The sequence below is a fragment of the Gouania willdenowi genome, chromosome 1, assembly GCF_900634775.1.
Source record: "Gouania willdenowi chromosome 1, fGouWil2.1, whole genome shotgun sequence".
NCBI classification, from domain to species: domain Eukaryota; kingdom Metazoa; phylum Chordata; class Actinopteri; order Blenniiformes; family Gobiesocidae; genus Gouania; species Gouania willdenowi.
The window spans coordinates 2,223,531-2,246,030 of record NC_041044.1 but is presented as its reverse complement, the minus strand read 5'-3'; the positions used below and the strand labels follow the sequence as shown (position 1 = coordinate 2,246,030).

Genomic DNA, 22,500 nt, shown 5'->3' with positions numbered 1-22,500 from the left:
CGATCTAATCACAAAGTGAGTGACTGAAAACCTGAATCTGATTTAAAAACCAGAATTATTCTGTTTCAGACTCTGAGATGATCTGCATGCGTCTCACATGTGAGAGGAAGGAGAAACACGGTTAAAATTCAGCCCCAGGCTTCAATGGAAACACAGAGAGGAAGCTTTCACGCACACACACACACACACACACAGAACGTGAACAGCTGATAAATCCATCACTTTGATTGATCGTGAATCGCTCCAAAGTGACAGGAAACCCCAGTCAGCTGCAGATCTCAGTTTGTACAGTGTTGATAGTGTTTTTTGGTTCTTTAGTGGCTGTGCAGAGCTACAGTCTGTCAGTCAAAGCTGGAAATACAATCAATAGAAGTAGAATTGTGTTCCCTGATGCTCTGGGCTCAGGTTGCGTGTTCTGTTCACATAGGGCCAAACAAAGCACACTCTCTAGGTAAACAAAGCCTGGGGCTGGAAACACGTGAGCGTGGCCCTTAAAGTCAACAACACTTGGTCTCAGACCTGAACACGTACCAGGAGTTGGAAAAACAGGAGCTGATGCAGTGAAGTGGTGAATAAGCTGCTTTCAATCAATCAATCTTTATTTGTATAGCGCCAAATCATAACCAATGGTATCTCAAGACACTTTACAGTAGAGCAGTCTTAAGGACGGACTCTTCATTTTATGGATACACACATATACATATATACGTATATACACATAAGTTGTTATGATTGATTGATTGATTGATTATCCTTAAATTATAACATTACATTTTCCTTAATTAAATAGAAATTGGTCAAAAATCTAGGAAATTTAAAGTGATATTTATCACTTATTGCTTGGATATTGTCAATTTCTTACATATGTATTATATGTATACGTACGTAGAAGTGTAAACTAGGGCACAATAATGATGAAATTACTTGTTTTCATGTATAAAATCTGTGACCAATGAACTAAAATGAGTTGGACACCCCTGCATTAGACCAGCGATTCTCAACTGGTGGGTCGCGGACCTGTACTGGGTGCTTTGCAGACAGCTGGTCAAAAAAAAAAAAAAAACTTAAAGTCTCTCTCATTATACAGTATGTGTGTGTTTTTTTAAAGTGAATTGGTTAAATTCTAAAAAAAAAAAAAAAAAAAAAGTGAGGTGCGATTTAATGACAGTGGCAAAATGTGGGTCCCAGGGTACGTGGACCCCTAGGGGTACTTGTAAACATTGATGAATCTATTTCCAACATGCTGAGTCATTTTAAGCCTATTTCAGACACTGTACTCATGTAACAGCTTTTCCACCTGTTGACAATAAACAATATTGTGGCCTTAATATCCTATTAAATTGTTACTAACATGTAATGCACATTACTAAAAATTGAGGTAAATATATTCTGATATACAATAATTGTAATGCACATAACTGATATTTAGGTTGACATGTTCAAGCTGTAGCTGTAACAATAACATGTAAATAAAACAAGAAATATTACTAAATATGAAATATATATTTTTAAATGATCTTTTTTTCTCCATTATGTTATTTCTGTAATCTACTTGAGTCAAACCAATCACTGTCCTCCTCGTTTGGAGACGAAACACAAGAAATCACAGAAAGAATGAAGGAAAAACACGTCTATGCTCTTGTCGTTACTGTATAATCGATTATTGGAAATGTATCTATTGATTATAATTGATTATGTCAGAATGATGATGAATGGATTAATATCTCTCTTATAAATAATAATCATATAAGAAAACACCCTGAGGTCTGAGAGAAGACTTCCTCTACTCCATCACCCAGTGTTGTCCTAAAAAACATCACACACACGCACACACACACACACACACATGCACACACACACACACACACACACTTTCACTTGAACTAACTGAACTGACAACTGAGACACTGGTGTCATTTTAACTCAGTAATGACCCATTTATCAACCACACACTGTGTGTGTGTGTGTGTGTGTTTAAACGTCGTGCTAACACATGCATTTCTTCCATAGATGAGATGCTGACCCAGTGTAAACACTCTAATCTGTTTTAAAAAGTTTAACATCTGCAGTCTCTCTCTCTCTCTCTCTCTCTTTTTGTTCTAACTCGTGTTTTCTTTAGACTCATTATGCCCCGCCCCCTTTGTCTCTGCTCAACTATCCAATCATCACTGAGGCTTAAAGATGTGTCAGTTCAGCATTAGTTTCAAAACATTATGAGACGAGGAAGAAGACGACGAAGTAGTAAATATCCAAATATTACACAAATACAACAATATTCTCATTTAAAAACAGAAAAATGCTGCTTTAAATTAAAAGTATAACAAAATAACCACTTTATTTATTTGGTTTTTGATTTGGTTGTAAACAGAAAAACCAAAGAACGAATAATACACAGATTGTAAATCTTTCTCATTTCATGTTTACTAATAGTTCTATTCTCACCTCTAGAAGGTTCCGTGTCTTCTGTCTGTGACATCCACCCGTGCTTTTCCATTTGTTCCCACGCAGAGAGTAAATAACTGGTGCATCAAACACACACACACACACACACACACACGGTAAATGAACGACTACGTCAAATAATCATTAGTGACCTCGCCCAGCTAACCAAACGTGGAGATAATCGTGAAGTGGTGCTTATCAAAGGTGTTTAATTTCACTGCTGCGTGTGCCACAGGTGTGTCACAGCACAATGTTTTCACTACACACACACCCACACCCACTCTAACACACACACACCCTCTCTAACACACACACACACACACACACACACACACACACACACACACACACACACACACACACACACACACACACACACACTCTAACACACACACACCCTCTCTAACACACACACACACACACCCTCTCTAACACACACACACACACACACACACACACCCTCTCTAACACACACACACCCTCTCTAACACACACACACCCTCACGCGCGCGCGCACGCACGCACGCACGCACGCACGCACGCACGCACGCACACACACACACACACACACACACACACACACACACACACACACACACACACACACACACACACACACACACACACACACACACACACACACACACACACACACACACTCTAACACACACACACCCTCTCTAACACACACACACACACACCCTCTCTAACACACACACACACACACACACACACCCTCTCTAACACACACACACACACACACACACACACACACACACACACACACACACACACTGGTCATTCACCGTCCCAGAATGCACCTGACAGAGACCCTGCTGTGATCCATGTCACTAATAATAATAATAGTAATCTATCTATAAATACAAGGAACGTCTGTGTGTGTGTATGTGTGTGTGTGTGTGTGTGTGTGTGTGTGTGTGTGTGTGTGTGTGTGTGTGTGTGTGTGTGTGTGTGTGTTTTTAACAGCATCCATTAGTTTGGACTGATTTGGTGATTACGCTGCAAAACGTTTGTTTTAATTTTATTTTGAACGTGGGTCAGACCGGACATGAGGGGTGGGAGGGGCGTCCAGATATTCTCTGGCTCTGTGCTGTGAACACACGCCCACGCACATTTCTCCACAAACACAGCATTATGAACGCTGATAGTTTCACCACGTGTTTATAACATCATGGACTGGACATACATGCCACACACACACACACACACACACACACACAGATGTTTAGAGACACAGTTGCGACACAGAAGTTCAAAATACACTAAAACAGTTCCCAGAAGTTATTGGCGGACAATGGCAGCGGCTGTGCTCAAAGCGAACAGCAAAACATGCACATTTCTCTGCGAATGCTGCATTAGGCGTGAGACACACGCATTTTAACCTGATGTCACTGACAAAGTGGGTGTGGCCAGTTCTTTTTACGTGGTACCATCTTTAAAGAGTGTGAGGTGTACAGAAGAGGAAAGGTTTTAACAGCACTAACCATAATATCACACACACAATACAGAGCATGTACACTTAACATTCAAAGTCACTTTACAGAATTAAGGCATTATTCTTTCACTCCACACTTAGTGGTGGTAAGCTACTATTGTAGCCACAGCTGCCCTGGGGCAGACTGACCATAGTGTGCCATAGGCCCCTCCCACCACCACCAACACCAACATGCATATGGAAGCATGTGTTAGCACGAAGTTTAAACACACACTCACTCACACACTACATTCATACTAGGTAATGTGGGTGAAGTGCCTTGCCCAAGGATACAATGACAGATACTGCCCCCTACTGTGGCACCTCTCAGTGGTCTCCATCATCTACTAACCAGGACCAGACCTGCTGAGGATCGGCCAATCACAGGCTGGTATGGCCACAACCTTCAAACACATACCCATTTGGCCATAACTGACAACTCTATTTAAGCTCCTCCCACTATATGAATACATGCTTCCAATGAGCACCGTACTAGTAATAATAATAATAATAATCCCCTCCTACAAACACCCCCTGCCTGCATTTATCAGAGTAATTCATGGTAAAACCTCACGTGTCGTGTTCTTCTCTCACTTTCTGCTCAGGATGAGTTTGACATTCATTTAATTCTGAAGTCTTTATTAAAAAGAGTCCAACAGAGACGTCCTGTTGCATTGTTCTAAGACAGGTAATGTACAAAATGACAGAAAAATACACAAAACAAAAGCACAAATACATAAAGGAAAATACAGTGAAAGACAGAAAACTACAAACAAGTAACTCTGTAAACCACAATACTAACGAACAAGCAAAACGACAACAGAAAAACACAAAAAAATATGCAAAAATACAGAAAATGACAACCAAAGTGCAAAAAAGACAAGCAAAAAAGACTCAAAAATACAAAAAGTTTACTTCACCAAATGCAAATGAAAAACACAATATGACTCTAATAAACATGCTCGCTGTGATAGAAGTTTGTATAGAAAGGTTTTCTCCTTGAAATTAGGCTGAAAAAAAAAAATCAGGATGGAGCAAAAAATAAATCAGAATGCAAAAACATCCACTACTTCTTTAGTAAATAAATGTGTGTATTTATCAATGAATATGTGCAGTGTGCACGTACAGAGTGCATGTGTGAATAACTGCTGACATCACGTTCGTTTTCTGAAAAATAAAATGAGGAAAAGTTGCAGATGTCGACGACTTTTTGACAGATTCTGGTTGGCTGACGCTATGGTGTGAATCTGAGGGTGAAACACGTTTTTCTCCCCCAGGCTCCCGCCCCCCATGGACACGCCCCCATAGACATGTTGGATAAATGAGACGTGCTGGTTCCTCTGCTTTAAAAAGCAGCTGGTTTAGTAAATCCTGCAGCTTATTGATAACTGTTCATTCATACATTTACATATAATTCACTGACTATGATTAGAGTCCAGGCCTGATTAATTAAATTACATAATGCTAATTACATCAGCCAGACGACGTTGTTAATCCTCTCGCTGTTTGAGATGCACAAACTCATCATAAATGTCCATTTAGTGACAACCACACACGTATAATCTGCTTTTAATAAACATTATTGTCTCTGAATGTGAACGTGTCTTAGTGTTTGCTTGTTTTCTTTAGGTCGTACCAAGTGTTCGTTAGCCCTGTTTTCAACTGCTACTGTTGGTCAGGAATGAAGAGCTCAGCAGCTGTTAGCATGAAGCTAAAGGCTAAAGCTAAACTCCCTTTCCCTTTTGCAGCAGGACGTAGCTAGCTTCACACTGCAATAGGCTTATGTTGTTTTGGTAACACTATATTTAAGTAAAAGACTAAATTAACTTCCTGAAACTGAAATGAAAATATTGATTATTCATTCCTTTTTTTTTATATTATTTTGTTAAAGGGATCCTTCACTGTTTTTACAATTATTAGAAGGATTATGTCTAACAAAACACATTATATCTATATTACTACGGTTTGGTAGTAGACAATGAAGCAGAGAAGAAGAGCTTTACCTTTTCCTCATTATTTAGAGCAACTAAAGAAAGCACAAGTTGTTATTTTGACCTAAAAATCTACTAAATGATCTATAAATCAGGCTGAATGCTTCACTCCAATAGAAAACAATGGATGTTTACAGGCAGTGGAGCCGTGTGACATCATCAATCACATGATTTCAAGATGGAGGAACACAGACTGTAAAACTGTAGTAGTCCTATTTTTAAAAGGTAATAAAATACATATGGAGCTAAATATTGTGTTTTGTTAGACATAGATCTAATAATGAAGACATTTAGAAGGTTTTAGGATACAGTATATCTATCTATAAAAACAAGGAATCTCCGTCTGTGTGTGTGTATGCAACGCCCCACCCCCTGGGTCAATGGACTCAGTGATGATGTCATCAGTCCTGCCTCTACAGTGACAGTCTGGCCTTGTCCTTGGCCGTAGCTGCAGCGTACCAGATGGTGATGGAGGAGCAGAGGATGGACTGGATGATGGAGCTGTAGAAGTTCACCATCATCTTTGTTGGCAGACTGAACTTCTTCAGCTGCCGCAGGAAGTACATCCTCTGCTGAGCTTTTTTGATAAGGGAGCTGATGTTCAGCTCCCACTTGAGGTCCTGAGTGATGATGGTCCCCAGGAAGCAGAAGTACTCCACAGAGCTCACTGTAGAGTCTCCCAGGGTGAGGGGGGTGAGGGGGGCTGGGTTCTTCCTGAAGTCTGCTATCATCTCCACTGTCTTTAAAGCGTTGAGCTCCAGGTTGTTCTGGCTGCACCAGGACACCAGCCGGTCTGTCTCCACCTGTAGTCAGACTCGTCTCCATCAGAGATGAGACGATGATGGTCGTGTCGTCTGAAAACTTCAGGAGTTTGACCGACTGGTGAGAGGAGGTGCAGCTGTTGGTGCACAGGGAGAAGAGCAGAGGAGAAAGAACACAGCCCTGAGGAGATCCAGTGCTGATGGTCCTGGAGCAGAGATGGTTTTTCCCAGCTTCACGTGCTGCTTCCTGTCAGACAGGAAGTCTGTAATCCACCTGCAGGTGGAGTCTGGCACGTTCAGCTGGGAAAGCTTGTCCTGAAGGAGAGCTGGGATTATTGTATTAAAAGCAGAGCTGAAGTCCACAAACAGGATCCTGGCGTAGGAGCCTGGGGAGTCCAGGTGCTGGAGGATGAAGTGGAGAGCCAGGTTTACAGCATCGTCTACTGACCTGTTGGATCTATAGGCAAACTGCAGGGGGTCCAGGTGGGGGTCGGTGATGTTCTTGATGTGGGAGAGCATGAGGCGTTCAAAGGACTTCATGACCACAGATGTCAGAGCGATGGGTCTGTAGTCATTAAGTCCTGTGATCCTCAGCTTTTTAGGGACAGGAACGATGGTGGAGGCCTTAAAACAGGCTGGTACGGTGCATGTCTCCAGTGAGGTGTTAAAAATGTCTGTGAACACTGGAGACAGCTGATCAGCACAGTGCTTTAAGGTGGAAGGAGAGACAGAGTCCGGTCCACAAGCCTTACGGGGGTTTTGTCTCCTGAAAAGTCTATTTACATCTCTCTCTTTGATGGAGAAAGGTGTCTCTGTGGGGGGGGGGGATAGGGGAGAGAGCCTCTGTAAGCAGCTGTGGTGAGACTGTAGCTTTGATGTGGGGGGTGAAGGTGTTGGAGTGAGGCTGGTCAGAGGTGTGAGGAGGGTTGGAGTCAGGTCTGTCCCATTGTCTGTCAAATCTACAATCGAAGTTATTCAGACTGTTGGCCAGGCAGAGGTCGTTAGCAGCAGCAGGAGCTCTAGGCTTGTAGTTTGTAATTTGCCTGAGCCTCTCCAGACAGAAGCCGAGTCATTCGCAGAGAACTGATGTCGTAGCTTCTCTGAGTACAAACGTTTGGCTTTTCTCACCTCCTTTCCTACCTCTACCTCTAGTTCTCCGTTCTAGAACATTTTACTCAGAATTCTGTGAAAAAAACACTTAAAGAACCTCATTTTTTAAATAAATGAATGAAACAGTACTTAGTATTTAGATTTATTTCTATCATTTATGGTCATTTCCTGTATGGTGTGGAACCAGGTCTGACTCTTAGATTTTCACTTCATGTTTTTGCTGCTGATTTAAATCTTCTTATTGATTTTTAAGCTGTCGAATGTTTTCTGTTGCACTTTTTGATCATGTAAAGCATATTGAGTTGCCTTGTGTATGAAATGCACTAGGGATGTAACGATTAATCGTAAGGCAGTTAAAAATCGATTCATAGGTATCACCAGCAGAGGGCGCTATCTGGAAGTTTTGGCGGCGGGCGGAGTCTGCTAATACTTTCTTTCTGGCCGCCTTCTACTCTTAAATATGTTAGTAAATGATTCATTACCCCTTTAGCACCGAAAGAATATCTGTAATATTACTTGAATATCTGTAGTCACGTTTTTCTATTAGCTCTGTCTGCTAGCATAGCATCTCTTCTTCACTGCAAGATATCTGCATGCCAACCGACCACTGGGTTACCAGCGCCCTCTGCTGGTCCAAACAAATATGACGTAAATCAGTGCAATGACGGTTTTTTTTCCGTCCAAGTCCAATTGTTAAGGCACAAAATACATTTTCAGTTGCACTTTTAAAAGAAAAAGAACTATTATGCAGTTTTGCATTGTTTATTATAGAACCAGAATTTAAATTAATAGGCTTCATTTTAATTTGTATTATTTCTTTATTTATTTAATTCAAGATTTATTTTTAGTTAAATTGCATTGTTTTGAATAGTTTATCAAGGATTTTTTTTGACAATGAAAAATAAAAGGAAAATACAGTATTTTCTATTTGTCTACAGTCCCATTTTGTAAATGAAAAAAATCATGAGAGAATCGTATCGTGAGTTGAGTGAATCGTTACATCCCTAAAATGCACTATATAAATAAATTTCATGTTCTAATCAAGATCATTTCTATCATCATTTTATGGGTTTTTGGTGTCATTTTGTGTATTTTGTTGTTGCTTGTCTGTTCTTTTTATTATTCAGTATTTTTGTCTCTTATTTTGTGTGTTGTTGGTATTATTTAAATTATTACGTGTCGTTATGTATGTTTCTCTGTTATTTTTGTGTATTTTTGTAGTGATCATGTGTATTTTTAACTCATTTCTTGTCGTTTTGTGTGTTGCTAGTAATAGCATATTTCTCTCTCAGTATCTTTTTGGTGTCATTTTGTGTATTTTGTTGTTGTTTGTCTGTTATTTTTTATTATTCAGTATATTTTTCCTCTTCTTTAGTGTGTTTTTGTTGTCATTTTGTGAGTTTCTAGTCGTATTTAGTATGACTACACTATATAACTAAAAATAAACATTATAAAAACCCCTTATTCTTATTGCTGTCATTTGTTAATTTTCCTCTCTCTCTCTCAGAGTACGTCTGTGTCTTTCTGTGGGACGCCAACAATCTGTGTGTCTACACAGGAAGAATTGTTGTTATACATAAACCTTCATCTGAATAATATCCACTCTTATCCAGGAAGTTTATTATTATTATAGTCATCTTAAAAATGGAAATCCTTATTTTTAATCACAAATAAAATAGGTTCAAAGTGACCAAAAATGATGGAAAAGGAAGTGAAATGTGATTTTAAAAACCATTGGAGTGGATAAAAACAGAAAAAGTGTTATTAATATAAAAATTAGTTTAAACTGGCAAATAATGGGTATGACAAATTGTAAACGTGGTAAAAATAATCATAAAATATGGTGCAAAGATGATAAAAGTGACAATAATGGGTCAACATATGTGACATTAGGTGTAAAAGTGGTAGAAAGGGTTTATAAGTGCTGAACATGTTTGGAAAGTGGAAAAGAAATGTCATTGAAAAGTCATTGAAATGTGACGTAGAAGTGTCAGAAATGTAGCAAAAATACATTAAAAACAGCAAAAATATGGCAAAAAAAATGATTAAAATAGGTTAAAATATGGTGAGTTTGGTGTAGTTGTAGAAAAAGGGAAAAAATAATCAAAAATGGGCTCAAATTGTTGAAAAACAATATTCCTAGTTTCTTAAAGGCATTTGGCGACCCCCTCCCAGTGTCTCACGACCCCAAAGATGAACCCAAGATTGAGAACTGCTGAAAATATTTCAGATTAGGCAACAATTAAATTAGGCAAAGTCATGTAAAAATGATAATATATACAACATTTATATTTGTAGAATTATCTGGGAACGAGTGTGTGTGATTAGATTGTTTTATTTCTTCAGGAAACGACGCATTTAAATATTGAATATCAGGTTTTTTAGGAGGAAAAACACAGAGCGGGTGTTTAGTTTTTTCACTAAAATGCCAAAAAAAAAAGAAAAAGAGCTTTTAATGACTTCCATTGAAGGAGTTCCTTCTCAGCACAAAGCTAAACACACACACACACATGCTGAGCGCGTGTGCTGTGTTTTACAGTGCTTTAGCGTTAGCACGTTGTTTAGCGGTGCAGCGACAGCAGCGTGTGCAGCTCCTGTGACTCACTTTTCAAACCCCAACATCTTCCAATTGGACGAGCGCAGAGAAAAGGATAGAGTAAAGCAGCCTTATGAATACTAACGTGTTTTATGATACGCCGTAACGCCGTGGGCCAATTAGCTCACAGGCAGCCAGCCAGCTCCTGGGTGGGAAACGGAGGGATTTATCGCTGGAAGTGCTGAAACAAACACTTAAAAATACACAGAAGACAAGTGCAGCCATTGAAGCTGGACCAATTTAACATGTTTGCTTTTCTCTTAAAAGCCACGTTAGGTCTATAGGAAGTGTATAGAAAGGGCTTTGTTCAATGTTCCTTCACTAGTAAGAAATGTTTTACAAATTAGCAACACGTGATTTTTAACCAATCAATATAAAATCCTGCACACTGAAGGTAAAAGGTGGAAAATAAGGGATTATTATAAGTAGTGACACGTTGAAAATTTGGCCACTGACAACTTTGGACTAAAACGGCCCAAAAGTGCATTTTTGGTTTTTGGCCAAAACACTTTTTTCAACAAAACAACGCGGCTGAAACCGGTTGTTGTGACAACGCAACAACGGTACGGTCTAGAATGTCTAAACTTATAGAGTCTGACATGACTGTGCAATATTTGTTAAGTTGAGGTTTTGTTTATTCAGACAAGGTTTTTCATGAAATGTATTTTTATCTCCCGACATATGAAATAAAACATTTCCTGAAAAACATTGTCTGACAAAACAAAACCTCAACGTACTGTTAAAACAGAAGACTAAATTAATCTCACTGGAACTAATACATGTACAATTTATATACTGTATATATATATATATATATATATATATATATAAATAAATTGTATAATATTGTATAATACCCTAACTTTACAGTAATGTTGCATTACTATTGTCTTTATACTTTGAAAGATGTTTACACAAAAAACATTACAGTAAAAGCTTTCATTTGTATTTAATTATACTTCTGTGTTTTAAATTAAATTACGTTTGTTAACCAGGCAAGAAGTGTCATTACAGCATTTATCGAATCGCAATCGCAAAATTTCCCCAAATTGTGCAGCACTAGTGGTGACGCGACACATTTTTTACGCTGACACGTGCAGGTGAAACTATATTTTTATAATTAACGCAACAAATAGGCAACAATTGAAAATGTTAGCATTAGTATCTGTGTAGTCAACTTCTTCCAAAATGTAATGTAATATTAATAAAAGTGTAAAAACATTGCTGTGTCGTAACGAACAAACAAGTTTGTGAACATTTTCTGCATTAATGATAATTAAAGAATTGATCTTGTTTAGGTCACTATAAACTAATTAATTAATGTGATAATGAGTTAAAATAGTAAATGTAAGAACAATCAGATGCAGAAGAAGCAAAGGTATAGGATAACTGTCAATGTATTTGGTCATTGAAAATTGCCAAAATACATTGTGCTCGTATTAGTTCTAATTATTATTTTTCTTCCGCAACTTATTTGTCATGTAACTCCTCCTAGACTATTAATACAGCACTAATAACACATATGTCATCTCATAGGGACAATGTCAAAGATGTTCAGTCGACCTTTTTTGGAGCCAAAATGTCAAGGTCAAGGTCAAGGTCGCGTCAAGTGTCAAAAACCAAAATTTTCTATATCTCTATGAATATTTAGCGTACAAGTTTGATGCTTACATTTATGAAAAGTTCATCTCAAGTGGATTATTTTCTTTCATTGGACCAAAACTGTACGACCTACCAGTCAAAGTTCATGACGTCACAAAAAAACTTTTTCCTTATAACTTGGCCACAAACTGAGATCCAGTGCTCAGACTGGTACCATTGAACGACACTTACTTTCAATGTGTGACCTTGACCCTTGCTCAAGGTCATATTAAAGGTTCTGTTTTCCCTGCATTATTGCTTTTAATTTAATTAGTAAAAAGAACAACAAAAAAGGGACATTACTCAACAACAAAATACACATAATAAAATATCTTTCACATGAACAATTCTATTTGGTAATTTTTTCCAATGGCCAAATACATATTTACCTTGCAAATACAGGTGTTGCCTAGTATTTAACATGTTTTTAAACTCACTACTTAATAAAGTTACTGTATTATTAGCTGTGAACCATCTTTCATATTCTAAAATGAATGGTGAAAATTCACAAAGTGAAAGAATGTGACGAGCGGGCAAGAATTAGGCTTATAGAAAAAGCACACACACACACGCACACACGCGCACAGAAAAACAGTTCCAAGCATCAGCAGGAAAGCAGGAGAAAGGTAGGGGGAGGGGCATGCAAAAAGGGGCGGGATCAGGACACACACACACACACTAACACATACACACATGCACAAATGTGTCTCCTTTGTTCTCCTTTGGTGGATTCATTAAGATCTCATTTTTCTTTGTCACACAAACTGAACCCAACACAAACAAAAAAACAACACAATCAATTAAAAAGTCATTTCTAGTAGTAATATTATTGTAAACACATTTAACATTATCTGCAGAGATTTTGTCAAACACACACAGAGCACATTTTACACACTGCATCTTTAACTAAAATCTTCTCAAATTGTCACAACAAATAAAAACCTGGAAAATAATTGAAAAAAGAAGATGTACAGTATGTCCAACCCTTCGAGACACTTTAAAATCTGTTAAAAGCCCTTTCAAAATAAAATAATGTCAGCTCCAATCTTTAATACAGAAATGCACTGAAACAAACTCTTGTATGAGATTTCACATCTAGCCATTAGCTAAAAATGCTAAAGCTAACGTTATCCCACCTGTTTTACAGTGAAAAATATGATGTTTATGTGTAATATTGTCCCATAAACATGTGAGTGAGGGTTTAGTCTGTCATCATTTATATTTACATTTCAGAATGTTTCCTCTGACATATTAAGTTAGATTTTAGGTGAGAATTAACGTTTCCATTTCCAATTATTTCATCAAAACATGCAAAGCTACTGCATAATCAGCGTCAGATTACAATTTCTGCTTTTTTGCTGTTAAAAATGATTAAAAGAAATCTTAATATGAAGAATATGGGATATGAATTTCATTTTTTCCATCCATTTTTTGCATTCAGGGAAGCTCAGAGCTCTCAGGGCACAGACATGCTGTAATAAATGTGTGGATTAAAAGTGAGTCCAAGTTTTTAAATATTTTTGGCTTCTCTACCAAACATAATAAAGTCCAAGAGCTGATGAAAGTGTTCGTTTCATCTCAGACGGAGCCTGAAAAGTTGTTTCCACTGTGAGAATAAACGCTATAAACCAGAGACGGACGACTTTTATCACAGCAGGGGGGGCCACAAAGATGTTATAGTCTGATCCAAGGGCCACATTATCAACATTTATATCATTTAGAATAAAGACCAATCTGAAAATGACACAAAGGGTCTGTGTGTAGAGTCATTTTGTGTTTTTGGAATCGTTTTTGTGAATTTGTGTGGTGGTTTTATTCACTTTTTGGAGTTGTCTCCATTGTTTTGGAGTCATTTTGTGCATTTGTGTTGTAATTTTGTAAATCTCTCCGTAACATCTGTTATTTTTGTGTATTTTTATTCATCTTGCGCAACTTTGTTTAATTTTGTGTTTCTGTTGTCATTTGATTTTTTCTTTCTTTGAGTGCGCTTTTGTTATTTTACGTGATTTTCCGTATTTGTGTGTGATTTCTTTTTGGGTATTATGTGTGTTGTTGTTGTTGTTGTTTTTGGAGTCATTTTTCTTTTGTTTTTTTTTTTGTTGTATTAATTTTTCTAAGATTTTGTGTGTTTTTCGAGTCATTTTATGTAGTTTCCTTAGGTCGTTTTGTGTATTTTTATTGTTGTTTTGTTTGATTTTGTTAATTTTTCTGTGATTTTTGGTATTTTTCAAGTCATTTGGTGTATTTTCGTTGATGTTTTGTGTGATTTTGGTCATTTTTCTGTGATTTTTGAATCATTTTGTGTACTTTTGTGTATTTTTGTTGCTTTCTGTAATTTTGTACATTTTTCTTTGATTTTGTGTGATTTCAAGTCTTTTAGTGTATTTTCGTTGTTTTGTTGTGTGATTTTGTTAACTTTCCTTTGATTTTGTGTGTTTTTTAGTCTTTTTGTGTGTATTTAAATGGGCTGCCAGTTGCTCATTTTTGCTTTGAACACATGAGCTAAAGGAGAAGACGTTAGCACAAGAAATATTAGTTTGGTGATATGCTTGTTTCACCACTGACCAACACACACGGACACACACACACACGGACACACGCACGCACACGCACACACACACACACACACACACACACACACACACACACACACACACACACACACACACACACACACACACACACACACACACACACACAGACCCTTCCATGACTTGCAGGCTCCTTTCAGCCCTTATCTTTCTTCTCTGGGAAATGAAGACAGACGATGTGACGGGAAAATGAACCATGAGCACCTGGAGGTGGGGGTGCGAGCGCTGCTGCTGCTGGAATGTGTCAAAGGGTGAGAGGCCTTCAGAGGGACTGAGAGTGTGTGCACGCGTGCATGTGTGTCTCGGGCCTCTAATTTCCCGTGATCACAAAAAAACAGTACAAAGTACAAAATTTGCTTCCTTTTTTCAGTTATTATTTTTAAATAATCTAATATTGGGCTGGGATATTATTGAGTTAATTGTGATTATTTAATTACAGAAAAATAACGCACTTAAAAAATAAATAAATTAACATTTAATTGCTTTTTATTCACTCCAAACAGTGTGGAACCATTCTGATTTCACGAGTTCCTGGTATAACAATAATACTGATGCACAGACCACAACACAAGAAACATTACAACCAGAGGAGAAGTCGTTGCGGACGTTAACTTTAGTTTAAATAAAAACACTGTATGGAAAACTAAAGCCCAGTTGTGTGAAAATTGTGCAAGAAAGAGTTTACTAAACACGTAGCAGCTAGCACCTCAATGCTAAACATGTAGCAGCTAACACTTCAATGCTAAACACGTAGCAGCTAGCACCTCAATGCTAAACATGTAGCAGCTAACACTTCAATGCTAAACATGTAGCAGCTAGCACCTCAATGTTAAACATGTAACAGCGAGCAGCTCAATGCTAACCATGTAGCAGCTAGCACCTCAATGCTAACACGTAGCAGCTAACACCACAATGCTAACATGTAACAGCTAGAACTTCAATGCAAACATTTCACAGCTAGCACCTCAAAGCTAAACAGAAAAGCATGTATAAATCTTAGTTAAATTTAAATTAGTGTTTTGTGATCAATGCAATCATAATATTCTTTATTCTTATTACACATTGGAGGTATGCTATGAATTTAGATGACCTCTTATTGTGCAAACTTCCGGGATTTCATAAGTGTGTGCTGGACTGCAAAGCTCGCGACCGGGTTTTGTTCTGGCATGAATATTAGCGAGTCCTAAAGCCCCGCCTCCTGACCAATCAGCTGTCTTAGAAAACGACCTGCCCATTGTTAGATGATCCTGATTGGTGCAGATCTGACAGCTGAGTTTAGGAAAAAAGATTATTAATTATAAATGCAAACCTTTCATTTACCGATGACATCCTTTAGGAAAGATATAGATTTATATCTGATGGACTGATCTACAGTCAGATGATGAAGTCTGTGTGTCTCAATCCATGTGCGTGGACGGCTGAAGTCATTAATGAATTCACTCATTAATTCATTCATACGCTGGTGCTGACATTATCAGCAGGAACATACACAATGTGTTCTCATCCCAGTGTGTGTGATAGAGGTCTACCTGAATAGAAACACGTGTGTGCTGTAATAAAGTTTAACTGCAGAGCGCTGTTCGTTTATCATCTAATGGATTAATATCATAAATAATCTCACATTTTCACACATTAACAGTATCAGCAGCTTCCTGTCTGAGTTCTATCATTCCTGCCTTTTCTGTAACAACAGGGTTGTTTTTGGTCTGAATTATGGATTTTAATTATTCATCATTTTAAACTTCATAAACTGGTCAGTACCAAGTTATGAAGTGGATCAGATCTGAGTGAGTATAAAAGCTCCGCCTCCTGCTGTGCGCTGCACTAACATTCATTGTAAAGACGCTCAGTCTGCCAGTTCTCTCCATTGATTGGTCAGACGCTGCAAGCTCCACCCCTCACATTAATTAGCGTGTTGTGAACATAGGTGATTGACGTTCGTAGTACAGCTCCTGTCTGACAGAGAATGTTTGGTTAGTTTAATCCAGCTAACGTAGATTCATCTAATCTAGATTCATAGTATATTACACATTATGTTAGTGATGGAAATAATAAACACTATTTCATTGTTTAAAATCATTTATTGTTTTCATTGATTCAGTCATTTACCATCATATATTTAAATTGAAAAATGTTGCTTCTTGCGTGAAATATTGTCAGATCATTTATTTAGATTAATTAATTACAAACTGTTTAATTAATTAAATATTCTTTTTAATTAAGTCACACCTTCAGTGTAAACAAAATGAAGTGGAAAGTGAACAGGAAACGTACCTTAAAGACGACTACGGGAACATTTTGGGACCAAATCCTACATTTAAACCCTATTTTCCACCTTTTCCAGTGTGTGTATGTTTAGGGTTAAATCCACACGGATGGAAAGCTCGTGCTTTTTTTGGGATAAGATCACATATTTCTCATATTTGGAAAGTAAAACAAGCTTCTGAGTGGTAAAAACAGCATAAGTGTGACACAATGAGATGTAAAATGAACAGCAAAAGGTCCTTTCATTATTTGTATTATGCATTTATGGCACAATATCATCTAATTATGGAAAGACGATGAAACAGAATCAAAGTGAAACTATAAGTTGGAGTTTTTCAGAAAACGCTAGTTTAGCTGTAGGTATGTGTGAAGGTAGTGTGACCCCAGAATAAAGTGATAAAACACTTGTTTCTCTTTCCCTGGTGAAGCTTTGACAGAACAACTATTATTACTTTAACATCCAGAAAACAACACACGCGTGACGAGCAGCGAGGATTCCCAGTCAGACTGACTCACTCCTCTGGAGGAATAATCATGGAAATAAAACCTTTTGCTCTCATTGTTCTTTAGCTAAACGTGAAGCCTTCGGCGACGCTACAATGATGTCATCCTCCCTCTTTATTTCACACTAAGAGTGATCCACCCAGTGAGAAACACAAACACACTGTAATCAGACTACATTTAAACAATACATAAAACAAAAAGATGAAGAAATAACATCAAAATGATGAGAAGAACGAAGACGAGGTGTGTTAGCCATTCTGATTTAAACTTAAATCTGAGCTAAGTGTCTGGTTTATTCTGATTTTAATTCCTCGATCTTGTAAACGTTAAAAAAACTCCTAAAATCACACAAAATGACAGAAAACAACAGGAAAAACACAAATTCACTCCTAAAACACACAGTGACTCTTAAACACAAAGTGAAAGAATAAAACACAGCCTTTGGCGACGCGACAATGACGTCATCCCCCCTTTTTATTTCACGCTGACAGTGATCCATCCAGTGAGAAACACAAACACACTGTAATCAGATTACATTTTAACAATACAAGATGAAGAAATGAAATGAGGAGGAAGACGAGCAGGAGGAGAGAACGAAAAGGAGGAAGAATGAAGACGAGGTGTGTTTGCAAACCATCTGGAGTGGAGCTCTGATAAGAAACACTTAGTCAGCGAGCACCTCATCACTCTATACACCCCACCACCACCACCCCACCCCCGCCCGCCCTGCAGACCGCCTCACTCCTCCCCGTTTTAAACACACGTCGTCCTCGCTCTGATATGGCGTTGCTGTAGAAACCAGCGATAAGGCTCCACACCCACTGGTAATGAAAACACCCCAAAAAATAAGAGACTAGGAGCTGGAGTGATTCAAACCACTGCCGTAAATATATATATATATATATATATATATATATATATAGGATGGATGGAGGGGGAATAAACGGGCAAAAAACACACAAAAATGGAAAATATATGTGTGTGAGGTATTATAAACCCTGTGTTGGTTTGAGTTCACAGAGGAAAACACACACTGTGTGTGTGTGTGTGTGTGTGTGTGTGTGTGTCTCAAGCATAATTGAATGTTTTTCACTAACACTAACCGTTCAAACCGCCTTTCGTTCATTTGTGAACTCGAGACGTCCTCCCGTTGATGACTTTGACCGACATTTGGTTTAGGGAACACGCGTACACACACAAGTGCAGACGCACACACACACACACACACATAGTACAAATCTATATCTCAAACACTGTATCTCACGTCTCTCTCACAGGCCTTGTTGCTAGGAGATGCTGCTCTATTTGCAGAGAGCAACAGTGGAAAAAAAAATTATATATATTTTTGCGTTGTGTGTGTGTGTGTGTGTGTGTGTGTGTGTGTGTGTGTGTGTGTGTGTGTGTGTGTGTGTGTGTCAGTAGGACTGTAGGAAAAGGAAAGTGCACTAAAGTTATATTTTAAAAACTGGGTTGCAGACGTGTACAATGATGCGCACACACACGCACGCACTTCTGTAATGTTCTAGTATTAGTTAATAGTTAAAATTGTAAAACACATTCATCTAAACACACAAGACAACTAAAAAAACTCCAAAAACAAATAATGTTAAAGATACACAACCACTACAAATATACACAAAAATAACAGAAAATTATACAATACACAAAACAGCAAAAATACACAAAATCACTACAAAGAAAAATATAGAAAAAACACAAGTAGAAATACATAAGATTTATCCAAGAACTCACACACCAAATATACACAACACAACAATACACAAAATGACTTCAAAAAACAAACTAAATTGTGTATTTTTATTGTAGTTTGACTTACAATAAAAAATAAATAAAATTTTTCTTCTTTTTTTGATTTAAAAAAAAATATATATATTTTTGAAGTTTATGAATCGATTCAGAATTGTGGATGATTAGAATCGTGATTCTTATGTGAATCACTTTTCTCCCCCACCCCTACTTTTCACACCATTTTTTCACCAGAAAACATGTGACTTTCAAACATCTAGAGCAGAGGGAGGTAGTGTTGTGGTGGTCAAGACTGGTCTTGGTCTCGAGACCAAATTTTAAAGGTCTTGGTCTCGTCTCAGACTCTGAAGCATTTTGTCTTGGTCTTGTCTCGGACTCGGGATTTTCCGTCAAGACCGTTCGAGACCAGCACTAGTGGTGAAACCTGTTCCGTTTACCGTGTTTACTGAAGTCTGTGTATGTTTAATAAGTCTGTGTGTGTTTAATAAGTCTGTGTGTGTTTAATAAGTCTGTGTGGTTAATAAGTCTGTGTGTGTTTAATAAGTCTGTGTGTGTTTAATAAGTCTGTGTGTGTTTAATAAGTCTGTGTGTGTTTAATAAGTCTGTGTGTGTTTAATAAGTCTGTGTGTGTTTAATAAGTCTGTGTGTGTTTAATAAGTCTGTGTGTGTTTAATAAGTCTGTGTGTGTTTAATAAGTCAGTGTGTGTTTAATAAGTCTGTGTGTGTCCGTGTGAAAGTCTACATGTTTATGTCTCTGTCCATCCACTCTTTTCATTATATTCATGTCTTTTAAAGCTTTATTACATAATATCAGCTGTAGTCCAGGCCGCCGCCATCTTGGTTTATATCGTCACCAGCGCGTCATCGCCGCAGAGTTGCACTAGCACAGAATGAGTCAAATAACTGTAAAGAGGTCTTATATTAGTCTATTATCTTTTTAAAGTGGTGTTTTTTTGTGTCTTTAGACTCTAATTACATTTATGTATATAATATGTTTCCTACAATATAAACAGGTTCACAATATAATTATTTTTATAGTTTCTGTTTCCACTGTATCCAGAATAATAATAATTCTCAACAAGAACAATTGATTAATTTGTCACATGACTGTTCCAGGGTTTGTTTTATTTAGATTCACATCTACCTGTAGATCTATGTTTTTTACACTGATGACAACTTGTCTGTAGTTTTATTTCAGAAAGTTTCACTTTTACAGTTACAGTTGGAAACCTTTGTTAATTGAATATCCTAGTTATATTACAGTAACCAAATTAAACTATATCAACTAAGTGAATTAATAAAAATAACCTGTTTAAAGGCTTTTTCAAACTAAAAAATTATCTTGTGAAATCTGTGACCTGTTAAACCTGCACAACTCAAAGAATCAGAATCAGAATCATTATTTCTTGGCAGAAATGCTTTTAAACACTTGCTGTACATTCAGCTGACATAAAAATCTTGTTTTCAAATATGTAGAATAATTGTGAATTTATCAGTAGTAGTTTTAATATTTTAGTTAATTTTTTGCAGGCACCTTTTTTGTCCATCAAATGTATTTAAAATAAACTAAAATTAAAGAGAGATGTTATTTAACTGTTGAACCTTGTCATAATTTTATTTATTTATAGATTTTTTTAAATTGAAAAAAATAATGTTTATGGTCTTGGTCTCGGTCTTGACTCGGTCTCGGCTCCCAAAAGTCTTGGTCTTGTCTTGGTCTCGGTGCATTCTGGTCTCGGGCAAGTCTTGGTCTCGGATAGTGTGGTTTTGATGTGGTCTTGAACACAACACTAGAGGGAGGTAACCTTTATCACAGCGGGGCCACAACAATGTTTGTTTGATCGAAGGGTCACATGATCAACATTTAGAATAATAAGACCCTGGCCTCGCAGCGACCACTCCGCCAGGACCGGCCCAACCAGCAGGCCAAGCCCTCCGGACCCCAAGAGCACCACCCCCAGGCGAAGCCCTCCAGGGTGAGCCCCCAGGCGAAGCCCTCCAGGGTGAGCCCTCCTACCCCAGCCCAGAAACCCTCCACAATCCAGCAGGACCGCACAGCCCCAGACGGCACAAGGACAGCAGCCCCCCACCGGCGGCCACCACCATGGGAAGGAAGCACACCAACGGCACACATCAGGTGTGGTACAGCAGCCCCTAGACAAAAGCGTCCCGCACCCACCCACCGGCCCGCAGAGATCAGTACAGACCCACCAGGTGGCCAACAACGACCTCACCAACCAGAACAGCGAGCGCCACCCCCAGGCAAACAGCACACAACCCCGCCCCACACCCAAAGGGAAGGGGCACCCCCACGCCCCCCACTCGTACTGGGCTTAACCTTAAACACGTTGATCCTAAATACCTGTTCTAGGTACGACCACTCACTGCTTCCCTCTGTCCACAGACACGCCTCGCATATCGGCCGATACCGATATTGATCTATCCAATATTTGCACTAATCATACATACTTTATGACTTATTTTGTAGTGTGGAATGTTAGAAAAGGTTTGATCGTGTGATGTTACAATAATCAGCAACAGTCGGTTACTGTGTTGGAGCGTGAACTACAGTCACTTAAGGATAGAAGCGCTGCAGCGGAAAATATTATGGAAGCGCTTATATCGGTGATTTCAGATGTAGTCCGAAAAAATCCGATATTCGTTTTCTGGCTGATATCAGACCGATATCCCAGAACAATATCGGATCGGGACACCTCTGCTTTTATATTCTCCCTATAATAAAGTGTTTCTTACCGCTGATGATGGTCACAATTATGCAAAAAAATAAATTCATTGATTTAATTATTTAATAAAACACACATTGCTGTGTTAAAAAGATTTCACTTCTAGTAGTGTTGACCTTTGACACCAACCTGAGCATTAATACAGGAAAAACTAAGAGTTTTGTCTTTGTAGTCCTTTTGTGTTGGTTTCTTAGTGTATTTAGATTTTGTGTGTTAGTTTAAATTCATAATATGGTAACTTTTTGTCACCTTTTTGTGTGTTTTTCGAGTCATTGTGTGTTTTTGTGTATTTTTCTGTCATTTTGGGCATTTTTTTTGTCTTTTTGTGCAATTTCATTGGCATTCTGAAGTTGTTTTGTATATGTTGATGTTGTAGTCATTTTGTGTATATGTGGTTGTGTAGTGCGTCTTTGTGTACTTTTGTTGACATTTTATGCATTTTGTTGTGTTATGTTGGGCTTCATATAACTTCCAAATTCATGAATTACAAATTTGTTTTGGGGAACCGAGGGCCACATGTGGCCCCCGTACCGCCAGTTGCCTATGTCTGCAGTAAAGTATCTAAACAGGGAAAGATGATGAAATGGAAAAGT

At 38.0% G+C, this 22,500-nt stretch overlaps 1 protein-coding gene across 9 annotated transcripts in view; it reads right to left on the bottom strand.

Moving 5' to 3' along the window:
- tenm3 (teneurin transmembrane protein 3) overlaps positions 1–22,500 on the bottom strand; it is a 543,864-nt gene that overhangs the window by 210,110 nt on the left and 311,254 nt on the right. Inside the window, exon 1 of one of the 9 annotated variants that reach the window (XM_028461318.1) lies at positions 2,443–2,495. The exons of the other annotated variants lie outside the window; for them this stretch is intronic. Within the exon in view, the coding sequence (XP_028317119.1) occupies positions 2,443–2,494 (52 nt within the window). The 5' untranslated portion in view covers position 2,495. Of the gene's footprint in view, positions 1–2,442; positions 2,496–22,500 lie in introns of those variants that run through there. 9 annotated transcript variants of the gene reach the window in all.